The 18,130-nt window shown below is 41.1% G+C and overlaps 2 protein-coding genes and 3 non-coding genes across 6 annotated transcripts; 1 reads left to right on the top strand and 4 right to left on the bottom strand.

Moving 5' to 3' along the window:
- Positions 1–1,640: 1,640 nt before the first annotated feature.
- On the bottom strand, positions 1,641–5,043 carry rpl7 (ribosomal protein L7). Its single transcript, XM_030122981.1, has 7 exons — positions 4,979–5,043; positions 4,382–4,481; positions 4,066–4,232; positions 3,325–3,462; positions 2,635–2,744; positions 1,949–2,164; positions 1,641–1,684 (listed from the first exon to the last, which is right to left on the bottom strand). Exons 1-6 carry the CDS (start codon positions 5,035–5,037, stop codon positions 1,956–1,958), a joined length of 783 nt encoding a protein of 260 aa, XP_029978841.1. The 5' UTR covers positions 5,038–5,043; the 3' UTR covers positions 1,641–1,684; positions 1,949–1,955.
- LOC115411752 (small nucleolar SNORD12/SNORD106) lies at positions 1,813–1,905 on the bottom strand. The gene has a single exon (XR_003934260.1). It is a non-coding gene; the product is annotated as a small nucleolar SNORD12/SNORD106 (small nucleolar RNA).
- Positions 2,375–2,466, bottom strand: LOC115411754 (small nucleolar SNORD12/SNORD106). The gene has a single exon (XR_003934262.1). It is a non-coding gene; the product is annotated as a small nucleolar SNORD12/SNORD106 (small nucleolar RNA).
- LOC115411753 (small nucleolar SNORD12/SNORD106) lies at positions 3,101–3,189 on the bottom strand. The gene has a single exon (XR_003934261.1). It is a non-coding gene; the product is annotated as a small nucleolar SNORD12/SNORD106 (small nucleolar RNA).
- Positions 5,044–7,139: 2,096 nt separating the features above from the next.
- rdh10a (retinol dehydrogenase 10a) lies at positions 7,140–17,689 on the top strand. 2 transcript variants are annotated; one of them, XM_030122979.1, is made up of 7 exons: positions 7,140–7,445; positions 7,490–7,803; positions 8,172–8,407; positions 14,559–14,657; positions 15,781–15,926; positions 16,436–16,567; positions 16,670–17,689. In XM_030122979.1, the coding sequence occupies exons 2-7, from the start codon at positions 7,518–7,520 to the stop codon at positions 16,791–16,793; spliced, it is 1,023 nt and encodes a 340-aa protein (XP_029978839.1). In that variant the 5' UTR covers positions 7,140–7,445; positions 7,490–7,517; the 3' UTR covers positions 16,794–17,689. The 2 variants fall into 2 exon arrangements, with proteins under 2 accessions (XP_029978839.1, XP_029978840.1); XM_030122980.1 differs by having other exon boundaries at positions 7,140–7,441; positions 7,477–7,803.
- Positions 17,690–18,130: the final 441 nt, after the last annotated feature.

An 18,130-nucleotide genomic window follows, 5' to 3' on the forward strand; every position in this document is an offset into this window, starting at 1 on the left:
AAACATAATGGGCTCTATGCACAGCCCCACTACTTCCTGAAGTTCAGGATGCTCCTTTATTTCCTGTCTTTCATTATTGGACACACTGATTAATCCAGGTGTGTCTGCTACTTCTTGTTGTGACTGATTAATTAGGCACACCTGGATTAATCAGTGTGATCAATAATGAAAGACAAGAAATAAAGGAGCTACCTGAACTTCAGGAAGTAGTGGGGCTGTGCATAGAATTTATGTGTTTTACTGAGCTGGACACAGCCATTTTTAAAATACACTGAACAAAAATATAAACGCACCACTTTTGTTTTTACTCCCATTTTTCATGAGCTGAACTCAAAGATCTAAAACTTTTTCTATGTACACAAAAGGCCTATTTCTCTCAAATATTGTTCATAAATTTGTCTAAATCTGCATTAGTGAGCACTTCTCCTTTGTCCTTTGCTGAGATAATCCATCCACCTCACAGGTGTGGCATATCAAGATGCTGATTAGACAGCATGATTATTGCACAGGTGTGCCTTAGGCTGGCCACAATAAAAGGCCACTCTAAAATGTGCACTTTTACTGTATTGGGTGGTCCAGGGGGGTCAGAAAACCAGTCAGTATTTGGTGTGACCACCATTTTCCTCACAGTCTTCTTCATGAATTCTCTGAAACAGCTTTGGAGATGGCTTATGGTAGAGAAATGAACATTCAATTCACAGGCAAAAGCTCTGGTGGAGATTCCTGAAGTCAGCATGCCAATTGCATATTCCCTCAAAACTTGTGACATCTGTGGTATTGTGCTGTGTGATAAAACTGCACATTTTGGAGTGGCCTTTTATTGTGGCCAGCCTAAGGCACACCTGTGCAAAAATCATGCTGTCTAATCAGCATCTTGATATGCCACACCTGTGAGGTGGATGGATTATTTCAGCAAATAAGTGTTCACAAACACAAATTTAGACAGATTTGTGAACAATATTTGAGAGAAATAAACCTTGTGTGTACACAGAAAAAGTTTTAGATCTTTGAGTTCAGCTCATGAAAAATGGGAGCAAAAACAAAAGTGGTGCGTTTATATTTTTGTTCAGTGTAAATCCAAAGTGGGCAGACCAGATAGGATACCAGAACATGTCCTTTCAGGCTGATAGGAATTGACCTGACAAAATTAATTAGAAGTCATTGTGTAGCCTCTCTAGGAGTACCACAGAAAGTACATTTCAAACATTGACTACTTTCTGCACGCAGTTTTATAGTGTTCATAGTGGTTTAATTAATAGAATCCTTTCACAGGTTACAAGTGATGGAAATCTCAAGAGCAGCAGCTCTGAAGGCACTTTGCATTTACCTTGGTGAGGATGATGGCCATGTAGTTCAGAGTATATGCAAGTACATGGTTCTATGACTTTTATTAAAGGTTTTGCTATTCACTTTCACAAATGTCATGTTTGTGCAGAGGTTACTGCACAGAACAGGGCACCAACACTATAGAGTGACATTTTCAGTCAAAATAATTGTTTAAATCAGCTTCTATAAATCAATGCATTAAGTGGAATTTGAGCATCTCAGGGGTGAGCGTCAGGTTTAATCTAGATATAGAGGGTGTTTACAAAAAGCAACTGAATTAAATGACACATTAAAAACACAGGATGAAGACGTTTTTTTTTTTCCATGTTTTATTGTACAACTTGAGTCCTTTGAAAACCTGAAAATAGAAACAAAATAAAAATGTTATCCTTGTGTTTTACAAGTACAACCATTACAATTTGGCTAACAATTCTGTGATATGCCTGCACCACTAATTTAGACATTCATTGTAAAATAAATAGGTTAGATGTGGTTTCAGACATAACTGGCTTAGTTTGAGTTTGTTCTCACCATAGTCGATAAGACGGGGAAAAAAGATTATGCATCATTAACCACATCCAGCAGGTTATGTCTACTCTTAAAGCCACTGTAACAAACTCACCATAACTTCAGTTCATCCTCCTGATCATTCTGTTGATCTGATCCTCCCTGTTGCCAGCGTCTCCTCCCTCCACAAAGTGTGTGGTCTTCTTGTTCATACCACCACGGGGTGATGACAGCTTGAAGGGCCACAGGAAGTTGTTGGCAGGCTTGAAGTTTTTTCCAACTGTGTAAATCTCATGGATGAGGTCCTCAACACAGATGATGCCATATTTGCCTGGAGAATTAAAAGTAATGTGTTAACGAGTTGACCGCAATCACAGATCACGCACTGGAAGAATGAACAGAAAAGCAAAGATATGATCATCATCTGCAACAAGTTTTAACCCAGATTGTTAGGTAAAAAAAAACAAAAAAGTTTGATCAGAAATACTGTAACAGTTCAAGAATAGTGCGATGATTCAAAAATAAGTCAACATTTGACGGGCATGTGGTTTCAGACCAAACTGGCTTAGTTTTTGTTTTCTTTTCACCAGTGTCGATAAGACGGGGAAAAAAATTGGCATCATTAACCACAACACCCCACTGCTCCCTTTGAGTAGTGAGTGGTACTTCCCTTCATTTACCAAGTGTAGCTGCACATTATTATACCCCATCATCCTTGATAAATACTACTACATTCAACTGGTTTAAGCATGATTTTCTTCACATTCACCTGTAAGATATATTACATAATACTGGACATACCAAGAGCCTTCTCCACCAATGCGTTGTCTGTGAGGGCAATGCGCTGTTTCCTCATCCTGCCGTGGCCACGTTTGTAGATGAGCTCACGCACAGACTTCAGGTTGGGGTATCTGGGGGAAGAGTGGGTTTTCAGATTGAGTTAGGATATAGTTAATTTCATGTCATTGTGGGTACAGATCAGCATCTAGTTTTCTATTCTTTACATATTTGTGTACAGAAAGTCAAAAAGTATTGCTATAGTTCCTCAATGTCCTCTAAAGCAAACAAACTAGCAAAGGAAACATAGATGGACATGTTCAATAAACTGCACTGTGCATTTCATCCAACAATAAAGACAATCAAACACTTTTACCTTACAAAGACAGAACTGAACTCATTTAATATTTCAATCATGTACATGTTGACAATCCATTACCTGGCTGTCACTGTCAATGTCCAATTGATAATGTACATTAACTTGTTATGGAATGTGGTTTCAGACAAAACTGGCTTAGTTTCATTTGATTCACCATGGTCGATATGACGGGGAAAAAAATCAGCATCATTAACCACAGTCCAGTTTGAACCCTAACCCATCAACACAATGACTGAACAGTCTCATATCTGAGAACTGACCATACTGTTTCTATGCAGTTTGATCACATTTATTCTGAATATATTTATTTAATTGCAGTTAGTCAAAAGACTCACCCCCAGGCAATGTAAGGCTCAGCAATCCTAAGCATGTTGATTGATGCCTTATTCAGCTTGACGAACACACCATTGAAGATCTGACGGAGACGGAGCAGCTGCAGAACTTTGCGGACCTTAGGGCTGACGCCATTGATACTGGAAAATAAATGAGGATTGTGATTAGTATGAGAACTGTCCATTGGGTTACACACTTCTAAATGCAGTGTTGATTGTGGTTTCAGAAATGTTTGGCTTATTTTGAACATCTGTTTCAGCATAGTCGATAAGTCGGGGAAAGAATGTGCATCATCAACCACATAGCTGTATTTGCAGAGCCGGTGATTTTTCAACATGGATATATTGAGTAGTTTAAGTCACTCAGCTTTAATTCAACCACTTTTTAGAGCCACTCTTACACAGTATAAATGGCATTATACTGACACAAGCAAAGAAGTTCCAAAATGGATGTTTAAACCACAGGCACAAATTAACAGCTTACAAGTCAAACACTTAGCCGGCAGCAACATGGATTTATAGGTGGTTCTTTAAACCCATTCAATGTGTTGTGCTATTACACATCATAGCTGCGTTTACATTTTCCAGAGGCATTTCCTAGATCTGCTGGACAATGAAGTCTATTTACAGTGGCTGTATATTTTCAACAATCCATGTCAAAAATCAGATGTCACATCTTACAATTCATGCAGATGTTAGCACAGCTGTATCAAAACATTTTGCTGGGTATATAACCGTACTCACCCTCTGATCCTGATGACAAAAGCCAATTTAGGCTCAGATGGCACGTAGTAGTTTCCCACCTTGCGAGCAGTACGGCCCAGGCGAACCTCACGCCTGTACATCTGCCTGTACTCCTTGTGGTACTTCTCGGCCCTCTTGTAGATCAATTTCCTTGTAATTTTACGGGCCTAACAAAACGTCAGGTAGAGATGGGTTGATTAACATAGGAATGTAGTATCTAATGACAATTACACGCACCAATAACCGCCCATTATGACAAGCATATGAAGGAGGAGGATGATGATACCAGCATCCATTCAAGTCATCAGTTCCTCACCTTTTTTTCAGCCAGCAGCTTCTTGACGCGCATGGCCTTCATGGTGGCGTAGGCCTTTCGCCTTTTCAAAAGGCTCTCAGGGACCGCCGGTACTTTTTTTCTGTATACAAGACATAACAACATATATTAACTTCATCGCGTTACTAATGTGAACCCCTGCATAACTTGGAACTTCAAGGTAAGATAGGAACCTGAAGCCTGAAGCTGCCGTGCTAACCTAACACTAGCCGGCTTCCACAGCAGCAGCCATTCTTATTTTAATAGCTTGCTTACATGTCCAGGGCAAAATACTTAAGGTATAAACACAGGGCCCATCTCTGTGCTGCAGCCATACATTAGCTTATCACCAAATAGTTGAACTAGCTAGCTCCTGTATGCTTGAAGACTTTAGAGACAGCCATGTTTTACTTGTAGCTGTATGACTACCGGCAGTGTCTACAAACAGATCACAACAACCACAGGTACGATATCTAACGGCAATACAGCTACCATTGTGCTATATGTCAACTAAAGAACGAATCTAGATTGAAAAAATAACAAAGATGGCTATTTTAACACTAGATGTGACTAGATTGTAACACGGGAGTAGACACTCACTCTGCGTCCGCCATTGCGTCCACCGAGAAAGAGAAATTTTTCATTGCGCATGTGCGCATTAAAGGAACAAGGGCCCCATGGGTTGTCTTTCAAACTGCCTGACTTAAAAGTTTCACTAATATGAGCTTAAAACATCGTTGCGTCTTAACATCAACATAGCATTACTTTAAATTGTATTAATTGTGGCTATAGTGATCTAACATAGCGCATAGTGATGTTTGTGTGCGCGAGTTGTTTTGTTTTGTTTTGTTTTTTTTTTGGTCAATTTTGATTTCATCAGATTTTTTTTATTCCTTTCAATAATTCTGACATTTTTTTAAATAATTGATTAAATAGTCTCTTGTAGTACTGACGAGATAAGATTTTTTTTTTTTGTTTGTTTGTTTGAGAAGCTTTATGCCGTTCAATGATTGTCATGCGCTCAGTCCACCGGTAGAGGGAGGCAACACTACATTTTGCAGGAAAAAATGTTTCTCATGCTCATCAGACACTAGAGGGGTCACCAACCCTGGTCCTCGAGAGCTCCTATCCTGCATGTTTTAGATGTATCCCTCTTCCAACAACACCTGAGTCAGATGTAAGCCTATCATCAAGCTCTGCAGAAGCCTGATAACGACCCATCAGGTGTGCTGGAAGAGGGAAACATCTAAAACATGCAGGATAGCAGATCTGGAGGACCAGGGTTAGTGACCCCTGTTTAGATTCTTCATCTTAGTTTGACGGAGGACACTACCCTTTCTGATGGTAGAATACAGCTTTGTAGTGTGATACAAAGCAAGGGCTGAGTGATAATAATAATAATTTGTTGGATCTTCATCTGTATTCTCTTTAATTAATAAAGTTGATTATATTTTGTCTTTTTTGGTTTGTTTATTTATTTATTTATTCTTGTAGTTTCTATGTCTTCTTATTATGAGTTTATATTTATTGTGTCTTGGAATGTCTGATCTTTTGTATATTCTTGTTATATTCATATGTTTTGTATGTTGAATAATACATGCATTCTTCAATTTAAAAATAATAATAATACAGTCAATCTGCAGTATTACAGTACATTAGATTTACATTTCAAGTTCTTTTTTTTTTTTTTTTTTTACTTACTTATATAGGCTACAGGGACTTCAAATGTAATCTGTAAGATGTCAACAGTGGCTACATTAATGAGACTCATTAGTCCTTTTTGAACATTACTCTAAAATATTTTCTCGTCATAGCCACAATAACGATCTGACCAGTAAGTAAGAGCTTTGATTCCCTGACACGCCCCATCAGGAACTGCAACACATTCTCCTGCAAAACGTTACAAAACACCGACAACGTGATGTAACAGGAAAACGCACCCCAGTATCTCCTATGAAGCACCCAGGGGCGCTGTGTCTGTCTGTATAGGTATTTTTGACTGACTCTCACATGGTTGTGCATAAAAACAATATGTAATCTGATGTTCTTTTAGCGCATACATTACAGTTATGCCACATCTTCTTAATTGTAATTAATATTGAGTCCAAATCAGATAGATAGATAGATAGATAGATAGATAGATAGATAGATAGATAGATAGATAGATAGATAGATAGATAGATAGATAGATAGATAGATAGATAGATAGATAGATAGATAGATACTTTATTCATCCCATAGGGAAATTTCCTTTTTTTTTTTTTTTTTTTTTTTTTCTTAGATAGTCATTGTCAAATCATTGTCTGTATGTAATTATCAAAATCCAAACCATGTACTTAAAACTCAATAAATGCATGGATGAACTGGGTTTCTGTGGGTCTGAATGAATCATTATATGGATATTTATTGGACTTAATCACCATTCATATCAACACTTGTAAAAGTAGATGAGTATTTGACTGTTACTGTCCGTTACATCTGTTATTATGAATAACTAAGAAAATTAAAAAGAAAAAAAAAGAAAAAAAGAAAAGTCCAACTGAAAAACCGGTGGCTTTTTAAGGATATGATACAATCTATGATCTAAATTTTCCCCGGGGATGTTAAATTGGTCAAAGAAAATCGCCGCAGATTAGTGTTGAGTGAAATGTTTCAGGTTACATCACCTTTTAATGTAATGTGTGGAGTCGGCGTTTCATTGTGACAGGCGCTCCAGCCTCAGTCCTATTGGGTCCAGCATTGATGGGTGGATTGAATAAATAGCGAGTGAGATGCGGTGAGGATGAGTTGAGTGGAGGAGCGGCAGAGGAAGTAGGAGGCACGGGCTGTAGTAGGAGCTGCTCACAATTCATTGCAGGTCTGTGTTGCAGTGGCACCTGGACTCTGACTTGAGTTGCATCTTGATTCCTCTCCACTTCCATCCACTCATAAGCTGCGCTCATTCTTGCGTTTTGTCGCCACTTTTGTGCGTTGTTGGCATTTCCTGTCTTTCTAAGTTTTTCGCTGTTGCCCTGCCTATCTGCTGCAAACAGGTTGCAAAAGAAAAACCTTCCCTTGCGCTCCTGTTTTTTTTTTTTTTTTTTCCTTTTTTTTTTTTTTTTTTTTTTTGACTTAAAGAGTTGATTCAATCTTGGGCAAGATGATGATAATCATTGCGGAGTTCTTCGTGGTTATTCTGAAGGTGCTGTGGGCTTTTGTAACAGCCGGGGCTAAGTGGGTTGTGCGGCCAAAGGAGAAGAGCGTGGCGGGACAGGTGTGTGTGATCACCGGGGCTGGAAGCGGCCTCGGTCGTTTGTTCGCAAAGGAGTTCGCTCGGAGAAGGGCGATCTTAGTGTTATGGGACATAAACAGCCAAAGCAACGAAGAAACGGCGGAGATGGTGCGTCAGATTTACCACGAACTGGACGCTCCCGTAACTAAAGACGGTAAGTGTGGTTTGTTCTTATCAGTTCTGGCCATATTTTTACGCGTGGTCAGCGGAAACGCATGGGCTGTTTGTGCTGTATCTGCAGGAATAAACTGTATTCCACAAACACATGCGCAGAAAATATGTAAGAATGCGTATAAAGGATACGCTGATGTCTTAACTCATACCTTTAAATTGTCATTTCTGACTTCTGAGACCTCAATCAGGTGATCTTTTAATATTCCCCTGAGAGGAAACTTCTCCAGGTAGCCAAGATTACGCACAGCAAATACAAAATCATCCGTTGTTGTTTTTAATTTATTTGTTTAAAAACTTGGATCACAGCTTCCATCTGGGACATATTCTGATCTGTCTCCACCTCCACAGGTCCTGTTGGAGGAGTCGAGGAAGTGCCTCCTTTCCAGCCGCAGGTCTACACCTACGTGTGTGATGTGGGAAAACGCGAGAGTGTGTATTCCACAGCTGAGAAGGTGCGCCGTGAAGTGGGAGAAGTGGACATACTGATCAACAACGCCGGTGTCGTGTCTGGCCATCATCTACTGGAGTGTCCCGATGAACTGATCGAGCGCACCATGGTGGTCAACTGCCATGCACACTTCTGGGTGAGTTGAATCACAACCTACTCAGACTGCCTACTTTGGCTGAAAAGAGTAATTTGAGTGATGTTTTGATTTTATAAGGACTTCCAATATGATGATGATGATGTCCTTATGAAACAGGCCTATGCTTCAGTTTCCATGAACACATAGCTATCAAATGTGTTTACAGTAATGCCAGGTTTGTAGGAATGTTTCCACTCTGACTTGCATGCCTATCCATAATCTTATCCTTTCATGTGTCAAACTTAATAAGATAAGTGTGTGTCTAAGTATGCGTGTGTGCCTGCCTGTATCTGTGTATCAGAAATGAGTGAAGTATGACCATAAATAGTTGAATCTTCATATTTCAGCTTGACATGGTTTCATTTCGTCAGAGGAAAGTCACTGTTTTTGTCTTCCACGTCCTATCTTTTGCACTTTCTGGCAGCCTTAATCTGTGATGATTCCTATGGTATTTCAGCCCATCTTTGCAGTGATGTTTTGCACAAATCTGACTCTTGTGATGGAAGCGGGGTGCTCCGTACATGGGTTGAGTCTGTCTCAGATCGGCTCACCACATTTTGTTGGCAGGCAGTGTTTTGTTGTGTATTAGATTTTACCCTGGCTCTGTTCCTTGGACCTTTCAGCATGAATACTTATCTGAAAGGTTCGGTGGGTGATGGAGGGAATATGTTGTACTATAGATAAAGCACAAGCATTGAAAGGGCCAGGTGTTATTATGGGTTTTCGCATGTTTGTAAAATGACAGAAATTGAACTCTATCACAGGAATTACATTTTCATTCAAGGGGGGGGAAATCTTACAGATAAGACTGAGTTGTTTTACCTTTTTAAAGCCCCCCTCCCCTCTTGCATTCACAAATTAACCACTAATGAGAACAGACTGTATTGCTTAGCTATAGTTTCCTTTGTTAGACAACTTTAGATATGTTGCACAAATTAGTTTATAGACCTGCTGTGGCATAAATTGCAAGGATTGGGAATGTGCCTGATGGTACAGTTCTGAATGTACCATTTAATCTTTTGATTGTATTTGCCATGATGTACTAAATAATGTGTCAAATGAAGGAAGATGAAAGATGTTCATTTATGAGACTTTGGCTGCAGGCTCTTCTTTTTACGCAGAACTGAATTCTCAGTGATACCATGAAACCAAAGTGATTTGAAGCTCTCTAATTGAGCATGAAAATCTCTTGTTGTCAGTCAGGCAGGTTGTGTTTTTCCTCTTTAATGGATGATCCATTCAACTATTCATGCGCCTCTCCGCTGTCCATCTCCACATCCTTTTAGATCCAGGATTTGGAGTCAGGATCCAGTGGTTGGGTGGTAGATTTGGTGTTCTTAATGGGGGTCTGTATTTGTGTTCTCCCATATTCTGCAGAGAGGGTGGTTTCTTTAGGGTAGGAGGGGCAGATGAAAGAAGGACTTAATGAATGGCGACAGCCAGAATGGAGGATGTGGTTCATTAAAGACACAAGCTAGATGAATGGAGATTAGACTAACAGGGACCTGTCTGCTTTCCTCTAACACAAACACTGTACAGTTGGTTAATGCATGCAGGTGGTACAATAAACAAATGTTTTTTTTGTTTTGTTTTTTTCTTTCTAGTTTTTAAAATGGCTTAATTGTGGTTTATGACTTGAGCAAATGCCCCCATTTTAGGACTTAATCATACAAAGTGGATGTTAAATGAGCCTTTTTTTTATAGAATGTTTACACATAAGGGATATCACTGAGCAGCATGTTTTTAATGAGTAAAAAATTAGATTAGTGAGCCATTTAGCTCTAGTTATTTTGATTTACACAGATGTTTGCTTTGCCCCACTATTCTCCACTCTGCTTTTGTGATTTTCTTATTCTTGTGACACTTTAGCAAGGGATGTTAATGACTAAAGGTGTCCTCATTATTTAAATATGCAGCAGTGTTAATATGATTTTAATCAATCTGACGACAGAAATAACTGACAATCCAAAAACTTCATCCCAGCTCTCACCACATACAGATAATGAGCAAAGAGAAGGTAATTATTTTAACTGAACATGTGCATTCTCATCTTTTGGTAGTGTGACAGACTTAAGACAGGGATGGAAATGTGTGTGTAATACCTCGGCCCAGCTCAGACTTTATCCATCCTCCTTCCACAGCCCCCCCTTGACTCCTCCCAACCTGATCTGGAGGCAGTGGGTGCAGCTGCATGGGAGTCATGGAGGCCACACAACGGACTAACAGTGATGACTCAGTCCTTCTTTCTCTTTATGTTTTTATGAGGCAGGGGGGCATCACATTTAATTTGTCTGATGATGCTGTGATTAGTCCAGCTGGCAATTTTGTGATGTTCAATCCTTAGTTTGTAGTCATGCCAGGATGGGAAATGTGTAATTTCACCCAGTGTTACCAGAGTTTTTTGGTGCTTAGTGTGTGTGGTGGAATGACATGAAAGGAAGTCATCCTCAGCATCTTGAACCGGTTATCCAACAGGTGGTTTATGAACAATAAGCAGGCATTCCCCCTCTCATAGAAATCCTACCTCTCTTATTCGATGACATGAAAGCACAGAGCGCTCAGGAGTGACATGGCGGGAAAAGAGCAGGGGAAAGAAAAGAGGAAGGAAGGCAGTGTCGTCCCATCCACAGGCGAGGCGAGAGGGTAATGGTAAGCTGCTGCTGACCCACTTTATCTGACAATTGGTTTCTTGTCTGTGGATCAGCTTGACAAGATGCCAGGCGACAGGAGCCAAGTTCCGCAGGCCGCATTCCTGCTGTAGCCAGAGAAAGGAGGCAGCCAGGCAGAAGGGTCCTACTTGACTGGTTTTATATGGGCCCCCCCTTAGGCCTGGTGCACCTGTACCCCTCGGCTCACCATGACTAATCCGTGTTGGGTCTCTCGGTGTGCATGTACCTGTTTATAGGGATGGGAGCTAAAAATGAAACCCAAAATGTGTCCTTATTAATACAGCTGCGGGGTGAGACATCAGTATAGCGATGAATCATATTACTTCCTTCTGCGATAAGATATTGACACACAGGCACCAAATACTGAGGCCATTTAAACTCACGGCACATGTGGACATGAAGTTTCAGTCAATATATGATAAGACGCTAAGCGAAGACTCGATGCACTTGTATGTACATCATTTCATCTCAGTTGTCAATCTGTGAAACTGATACCGCAATACAATGAGCGAATACATGGTTCCTGCTTTTACATTATAGAGGGAGTTTTTTTGTTTCTTGTTCAGTTACAGACATAGATGTATCGCAGATCATTGTCTCGCGCTGTATCAAGTGTCTCAGAATCTGTGTCGTGATGCCATCATTGTGGGGAACATGCCGTGAGTTACTCCCCTATTGACAACAAAACTTAAAAAACATCAGTTTAATCTTAATTGAAAATTTAGTCTGCTGTCTTTTCCCAGAGCCAGAAGTCACATCTAAAAAGTACATTATTTGTTTGAGAAGGCGCTTAAGATCAAATGCTTAATACTGTGAGATCTGCACACTTTTGTAGTGTGGTCATAGCGCTTCCTTCCTGGCTTATTGATGTGTTTTCTTTTCAGGTAAATTGGACTGTGCAGTCCGCAGGGGGGGTGAGATTTAGTCAACAATAGCAGGGAGCAATCGACTGACCATAGCCACCACAACCTGACCAGTCTGCATCCCCGCTGGCCACAAAACCCAGCCCACTCAAATTCCATGATCTGTTGTAGCATCAGACGAGTTCCACACAGGCGTTTCTCTCCCTTTCCTTCATTCTTTCGTTGAGGAAGAAGTCAGCCCAATTAAATGGCCATCTGGTCCGACGCAAAGGCCAATATTTTGTTCATATTCCTGTTGGTCAGGCGTTAGCACTAATGCAGCCTGACACCCCAGCTGCAAGAAGCTTTGTGTGGCTTAAATGCTCCTGGGGGCACACACCAATTAGGGGGTGCAGCAGCAGGGCACCCCCACATAGGCCAAGGAGGCCCGGCTGTGTCAGTGGGTAATTTAGCGGAACAAGGGAGCGTTGAGACCCAATTACGGCTGCTCTGATGTAAGACACGAGTCCCTGGTCGCCTTCACACATTTTGTGTCTGAGAGGTCAGCGGGGGTCATACCCACATGCCAGAGCTGCCATGAGAAGCAGGACATCATGGGAGGGCGGGAGAGAGACGGGACACTTTGTCACGTTTTGCCCCGTCCTCCAGCTGAGGGAATCGGCCCGTTCTCCATCAGTTCCAGTAATTTTCAGACCACTCAGCAAAATTGTCCAGTTGTATCTGAATGTTGGCTTTGGTTGTGGGGTATTGTGCCAGATCAAGTCATTCCCTACTCTCTGAAAGTTGCTGTGGGAGTGGGAAACTTTGGCTCAAGTCAGGTATGGGCATATCTTAAGTTAATGCTTCATTTGCACGCAACTCCCTCCCTCATCCACTGCCATTCTGGCTCGCAGAGGCCTTTCTCAGCTTTTGCCCAGGCTTCATGTTCTCTCTCTCCCCCCTTTCTTTGGGCCTCAGCATACGATGAGCTGATTATTGCAGCAACTTGAAAATATATGTCCTGGAAAAGTGCAGATGTTTGGAGCCGAGTCAGATCAGTTATACCAAGGTATAGAGTCAACTCCCAAACAGTGAGGTCATCTTTACACCAGCCTTCCTCAGCTTACATATGACTTATTACTTCCAGTTTTATTTGCCGGAATAATGAGAAGAAAGATGTCTTCGAGCTGCTTCTTGTCAGAGACAGATGTGGAGCCTAAAACAGATATTACACTAGAAGTCAGTAGGTCTAATGCAGTTAATCTCTGGGTGCAGCTTTAATGAGGCCTTTCCTCCCCCTGCCAGTGGTTTCATGGCTGTACTACCTGGTACCATGCTCTTTCTGGCTCTGTGCTTCCCTCCAGCAAATATTCACAAAGGAGGTTGAATCACTTCATTGGCCAGGCTCTCGTACTGTACCAAGCAGCAAGCAACTGTTACCTTTTAAATTATATGACCACAAAATGATTGGAAACTTGAGCTGAAAATGTGAAAAATAATAAGCATTTTTTAGTCATGATAAGCTGGTAAGTTCTGCTGAGAATCCCTCAACAACCAGAGGTATTAATTTTTAGAGGCCACATTACATATTGGAAGCAGCAAATGGTAAAATTGACTTGGTGATAAATTTATCAAACCTAGGAAAATGATTAACGTCTGTTTTTTTTCAGCGTAACCTCAGTGACATTAAGGGGGCAGGCTCCACATTGTTCTTCACTATGGCAGCGCACATCTGACGTGAATGGCTCCAGTACTCCTTAATAACAAAAGGCCTGCTGGTTGTTTGCGGACCTCCTATTGGGAGAGTGATTGGTCAGTTCCTATCATTGCTGTCACATGTCACACCTGCTGATTGGCTCATGCTGTGTGCAGGGAAGCTCTACAGTCGTCAGACAGCCAGACTGGGGAATGGATCCATAGGTTAATCAACTGTAACTGTCGGCTTTTTTTTTTTTTTTTTTCTCCCCCTGAATCTCCTCCCCAGTGTTGCTCTTCTCACCACCTCACTAACCCTCATTGGATCAGCCAGTAGAACCACTCAGGCTCTCACGTGGCACCGGGGTGAAAGTCTTTCATCTCGCTGCTCATCTCACAAGCGATTGTTCTGCTGACTGCTGCTCAGGCAGGCTGCAAGCCTGTGTGGGAAGACGGAGAGGCTGAATTGCATTGTTGGACGTGTTGAGTGAACGGAAGCCCATGATTGGTGTTGTCACCAACTCTTTAGAGCCAGGCAACGCTGGGTATCAGATCTGTGTGGGAAAAGGACAGACTTGTAGAGTAGCGCACACTTGCACACCTCATACCTGACCGCTCAGTGAATACACACCTCAGAAGGGGAAATCCCTCCTACTTCTCTCCTTTCAGCGTCTAATTTACACCTACCACTTGAGATATTTTGTATTTTTTAATGCTGCCCTTCCAGTAGTCAGTCTGATTTTTTTTTTTTTTTTGTGCCCGTTATGAATTCTCATTCAGACGCCTCTCTCTGCATCACCATGGAGAAGAAGGAGAAACAGATAGAGAAGGGGAATGAAAGGGAGGCAGAGAGGATCAAAGGGCTTTGGCACAGACAAACTGCACAAGTGAACTAACCTTCTTTTTTTGTCTCTTGCCCTTCTGTCTCTTCTGTCCTTCCTCCAGACCACCAAGGCGTTTCTCCCCAAGATGCTGGAGCTGAATCATGGTCACATTGTGACAGTTGCCAGCTCCCTGGGTTTATTCAGCACAGCTGGAGTGGAGGTTAGTATCATATACAACAACTCACACATTCATCGTTCCCACCATCCAGAACCAGTGCTTTTCTCTACAGCCCTCCATGTGCCAGCTAGCACACTGAGATGGGGGAGGTTAGGCCCCCTTTCTCTAGTTGTCCCTCCACCTGTTAAATTAAGGGACACAGATGAGCATTGGGGAGCCTCTTACAGATTCCTCTATGTACAGCAGTGGGGGTGTGGGGCCCCTATTGGGCTCTGGCCCTGGGGCCAGAATGAGCTGACAGCTCCCCAAGGGACAGAGACATCTTCATCACTGCTTTGTGAACAACTTGGTACTCACTCAGTATTCAGCTCACAGCAGCCTTCAATGGACGAGGTTTTGGTTTTCCTCCTATAGCTTTTTTTTTTTTTTTTTTTTTTTAAAGTCTCCTCCTCCTGCAGTACAGATTCCTGTTATTTTAATGGATAAATGAGGTCATTTCATCTCTTTCCTAGCAAAGAGTAAATCAGTATCTTGAAGTTTTTATTTTGATATTCTTAGAGAATAGCGTTCCCTTTTTATCCGTATATGGTTGAGATTAGTGTCATTTTCAGATAGTCTGTGGGGAGTACTAGTCCATTTGCCTTTGTTTTTATAGCTGTGCATTTGCTTTTATTGTACAAGCATTCATTCATAATGACTAAGTGCTCCTTCAAAGGGACTCAAGTGTAGTCAGTTTTTATACCTATTATGCTTTTGGGAAATGCCTCCAATGTGATTTCAAACGTTCGTTTAAATTTCAGGAAACCAAAGCCTTGTCTATTATGTGGGCACAGTCAAATCTCTTTATCCTCCTCATTTTTATCGACGTGCATCTGTGTTTGCCCAAGCCTTTTTCTTTTTTTTTTTTTTTTTTTTTTTTTTTTAAAGTTTACTTCACGGCGAACCACATCAAACCCTTCCTGCCAAGCTGAGCAGTCTCCTGATGCACTGAAGAAGAATGCTAATGAAACTGTAGAACAGCGGACAGGCTTGCTCGGGTTTTGTGGCTGTATCATTAGAGCCCTGTTTGCCCTAGGGGCATGTTTGATAATGTTCTCTGTGGTCTCTGGGTGCAAGCAGGAGCTGAGTTTTACAGGGCTAACCTGTTCTGTCTTTATTCCCTCAGGATTACTGTGCCAGCAAGTTTGGTGCCATTGGGTTCCACGAATCACTGAGCCATGAGCTAAAGGCCTCGGAGAAGGACGGCATCAACATGACTCTGGTGTGCCCTTACCTGGTCGACACGGGAATGTTCAAAGGCTGTAGAATAAGGTTAGTGTCAGTAAGCTCTTTTTTTTTTTTTTTTTTTTTTAAAGCTGGCGTTCCCATGTGTTGAGTTTGTCATCTGATTTTCACTATATAAAATTGCCACACAAACACTATTTTGTACTTCAAAGCAGCCACTGATGTTTTGTGGTGTGTTCGAGGTATAAAGTCATTTTTATGCCATTGGTCAGCACTTTGCCTAAACAAAGACAGCAACTTTCCCAGGGAAACTTTACCAACAGGTGCACCTGGGCTAACCCCCCCCCTCCCTCTGCCGCTCTAATAGTCCTCACTTTGTTTGATGGTTACAGTCAGCAGGTGGCATGTTCTTTCGGTTTTACAGCTCCGACACTTAGGAGAAATGTCTCTGCCCAAACACGGAACCCAATACACAAGTTCTAAAAAAAAATCGTCTTCCAACCAGCGTTATTTAATTGTAGATAACTCGATCATGATTATTTGGTCTTTTCTAAATGTTCTAATTGGTGACATTTTGTGTGTTTGCTTATTTTCAGGAAAGAGATCGAGCCTTTTCTGCCTCCTCTGAAGCCAGAGTTCTGTGTGAAACAGGCCATGAGGGCCATCCTCACCGACCAGCCCATGATCTGCACACCTCGCATCGTCTATATGGTTAACTTCATGAAAAGGTGAACAGTCTTTATTTCAACACTTTTAGCTTTATTAAACTCTACATGAGTATTTTCTGTCATATACCTTACCTCTGCCCGCTCTTTTTCTTTCTTCCACAGCATCCTGCCCTTTGAGGCCATTGTGTGCATGTACCGATTCCTCGGTGCCGACAAATGCATGTACCCCTTCTTAGCTCAAAGAAAGGAGGCCATGAACAACAATGAGGCTAAGAATGGGATCTAGCGGGCGCTGTTTGCAACCCAAACAGGGGCACATAAAACCTGCAAGCATGAGGAAACAACCACTGAGGATGAAAATGGGGAAGAGGGAAGGAAGAAAAGACTGAATCTAGACTGGTGCACTTGCATTGAGCAAATGCAAAGGTTTACCATATTGTTCCTCTGGAACAAAGAAAGCTGTGTACTACACAAAGGATTTATTTGACTTTATTTTGTCTTTTTTTTATTTTAATTTGTTTAAAGAAACTGTCTATATTCTGTGTCACTAGTTTTTTGAAATCATACAAAAAAGGTATCCAATAATTAACTATTTACGTAATGTAGTCACCAGCCTTATCTAGTGTCATTGTGAAATATACAGTATGTTACTGTACAAACAGTAAAAATCTTTTTCACTTTTTTTTTTGTTTTTGTAGACATGCACTGTAATTTCTGATTTTTCTCTACACTGCCAGCATTCTCTGTGTAGGAATGGTTCAACACAGTATTTAACTACCCCTCTCCCCACACAGAGGCTCTCTGTCAGGCAGGAAGTCAGTCTGCATACTACAGATATACGCCATTTCAAATAAAATAATATCTTGCATTTAAGTTAATCATATTTTGTTATTGTTTAAAAAAAAGTTACAGACATGTAGCATGTTGATAATGAAGTCTACGCATTCCAAATGGGACATTTGATGGCTGCATTGTGGCTGGCTCTAATCGTCAAAGGAGCTTCCAGAGTAATGGGACTCGGTGTCCCTTAATGGTCCTGTTATTTCAAGTCTGAATTGATTAAGTTCTCAAATTAAAAGTGAACAAGGGAGTCAGTGTCCTGGGTTGAACCAGCATGTGTGACACATTCAGAATGTACTGCTTTGGGAGAAATCAAGAGGAAATAAATTTTTATTTCTCTCACTTGTCTTTATTTTCAAGATCTGTGGTGTTTATATTGTAAATGTATCTGTTACCATTATTATTTGTTAAAATAAAATAACCCTGCATAGGCTGTAACTACAGGCAAAACCGCTGTCGCAGCACCAATGTGTTGATGAGGGAAATGTATTAAGGCAGTAGCTTTCCGTACTTTTTTCCAAAGTAACACATTAACTCTCCTGTCCATTGTCCACCTTGTCCAGTCCAAGTGAAATGTAAATGTTTTAATGTAACTGTTGTGAATACCCCAAAATGATGTATGTCTTCACCATCAGATGTATGGATATTTTATATACCTTTGGGACAACTAGTTTTTGACTTTCAACTACATTCCAATAGGCGTCATTCCTTCAGTCACAGAGATGAGCCTAAATTCTCTACCTCTTAATTTTTGCCTTTTTTTTTTGACAGTATGACATAAGC

Source organism: Sphaeramia orbicularis, chromosome 20 (genome assembly GCF_902148855.1).
Source record: "Sphaeramia orbicularis chromosome 20, fSphaOr1.1, whole genome shotgun sequence".
NCBI lineage: Eukaryota > Metazoa > Chordata > Actinopteri > Kurtiformes > Apogonidae > Sphaeramia > Sphaeramia orbicularis.

Coding starts and splice junctions, on each gene's coding strand:
- rdh10a (XM_030122979.1), top strand. CDS start 7,518: ATGATGATAATCATTGCGGAGTTCTTCGTGGTTATTCTGAAGGTGCTG. Junction 14,658..15,780: donor TCAGCACAGCTGGAGTGGAG/GTTAGTATCATA, acceptor TTATTCCCTCAG/GATTACTGTGCCAGCAAGTT. Junction 16,568..16,669: donor ATGGTTAACTTCATGAAAAG/GTGAACAGTCTT, acceptor TTTCTTCCACAG/CATCCTGCCCTTTGAGGCCA.
- rpl7 (XM_030122981.1), bottom strand. CDS start 5,037: ATGCGCACATGCGCAATGAAAAATTTCTCTTTCTCGGTGGACGCAATG. Junction 4,233..4,381: donor AGCTGCTGGCTGAAAAAAAG/GTGAGGAACTGA, acceptor ACGTTTTGTTAG/GCCCGTAAAATTACAAGGAA. Junction 3,463..4,065: donor TTTGTCATCAGGATCAGAGG/GTGAGTACGGTT, acceptor TTTATTTTCCAG/TATCAATGGCGTCAGCCCTA.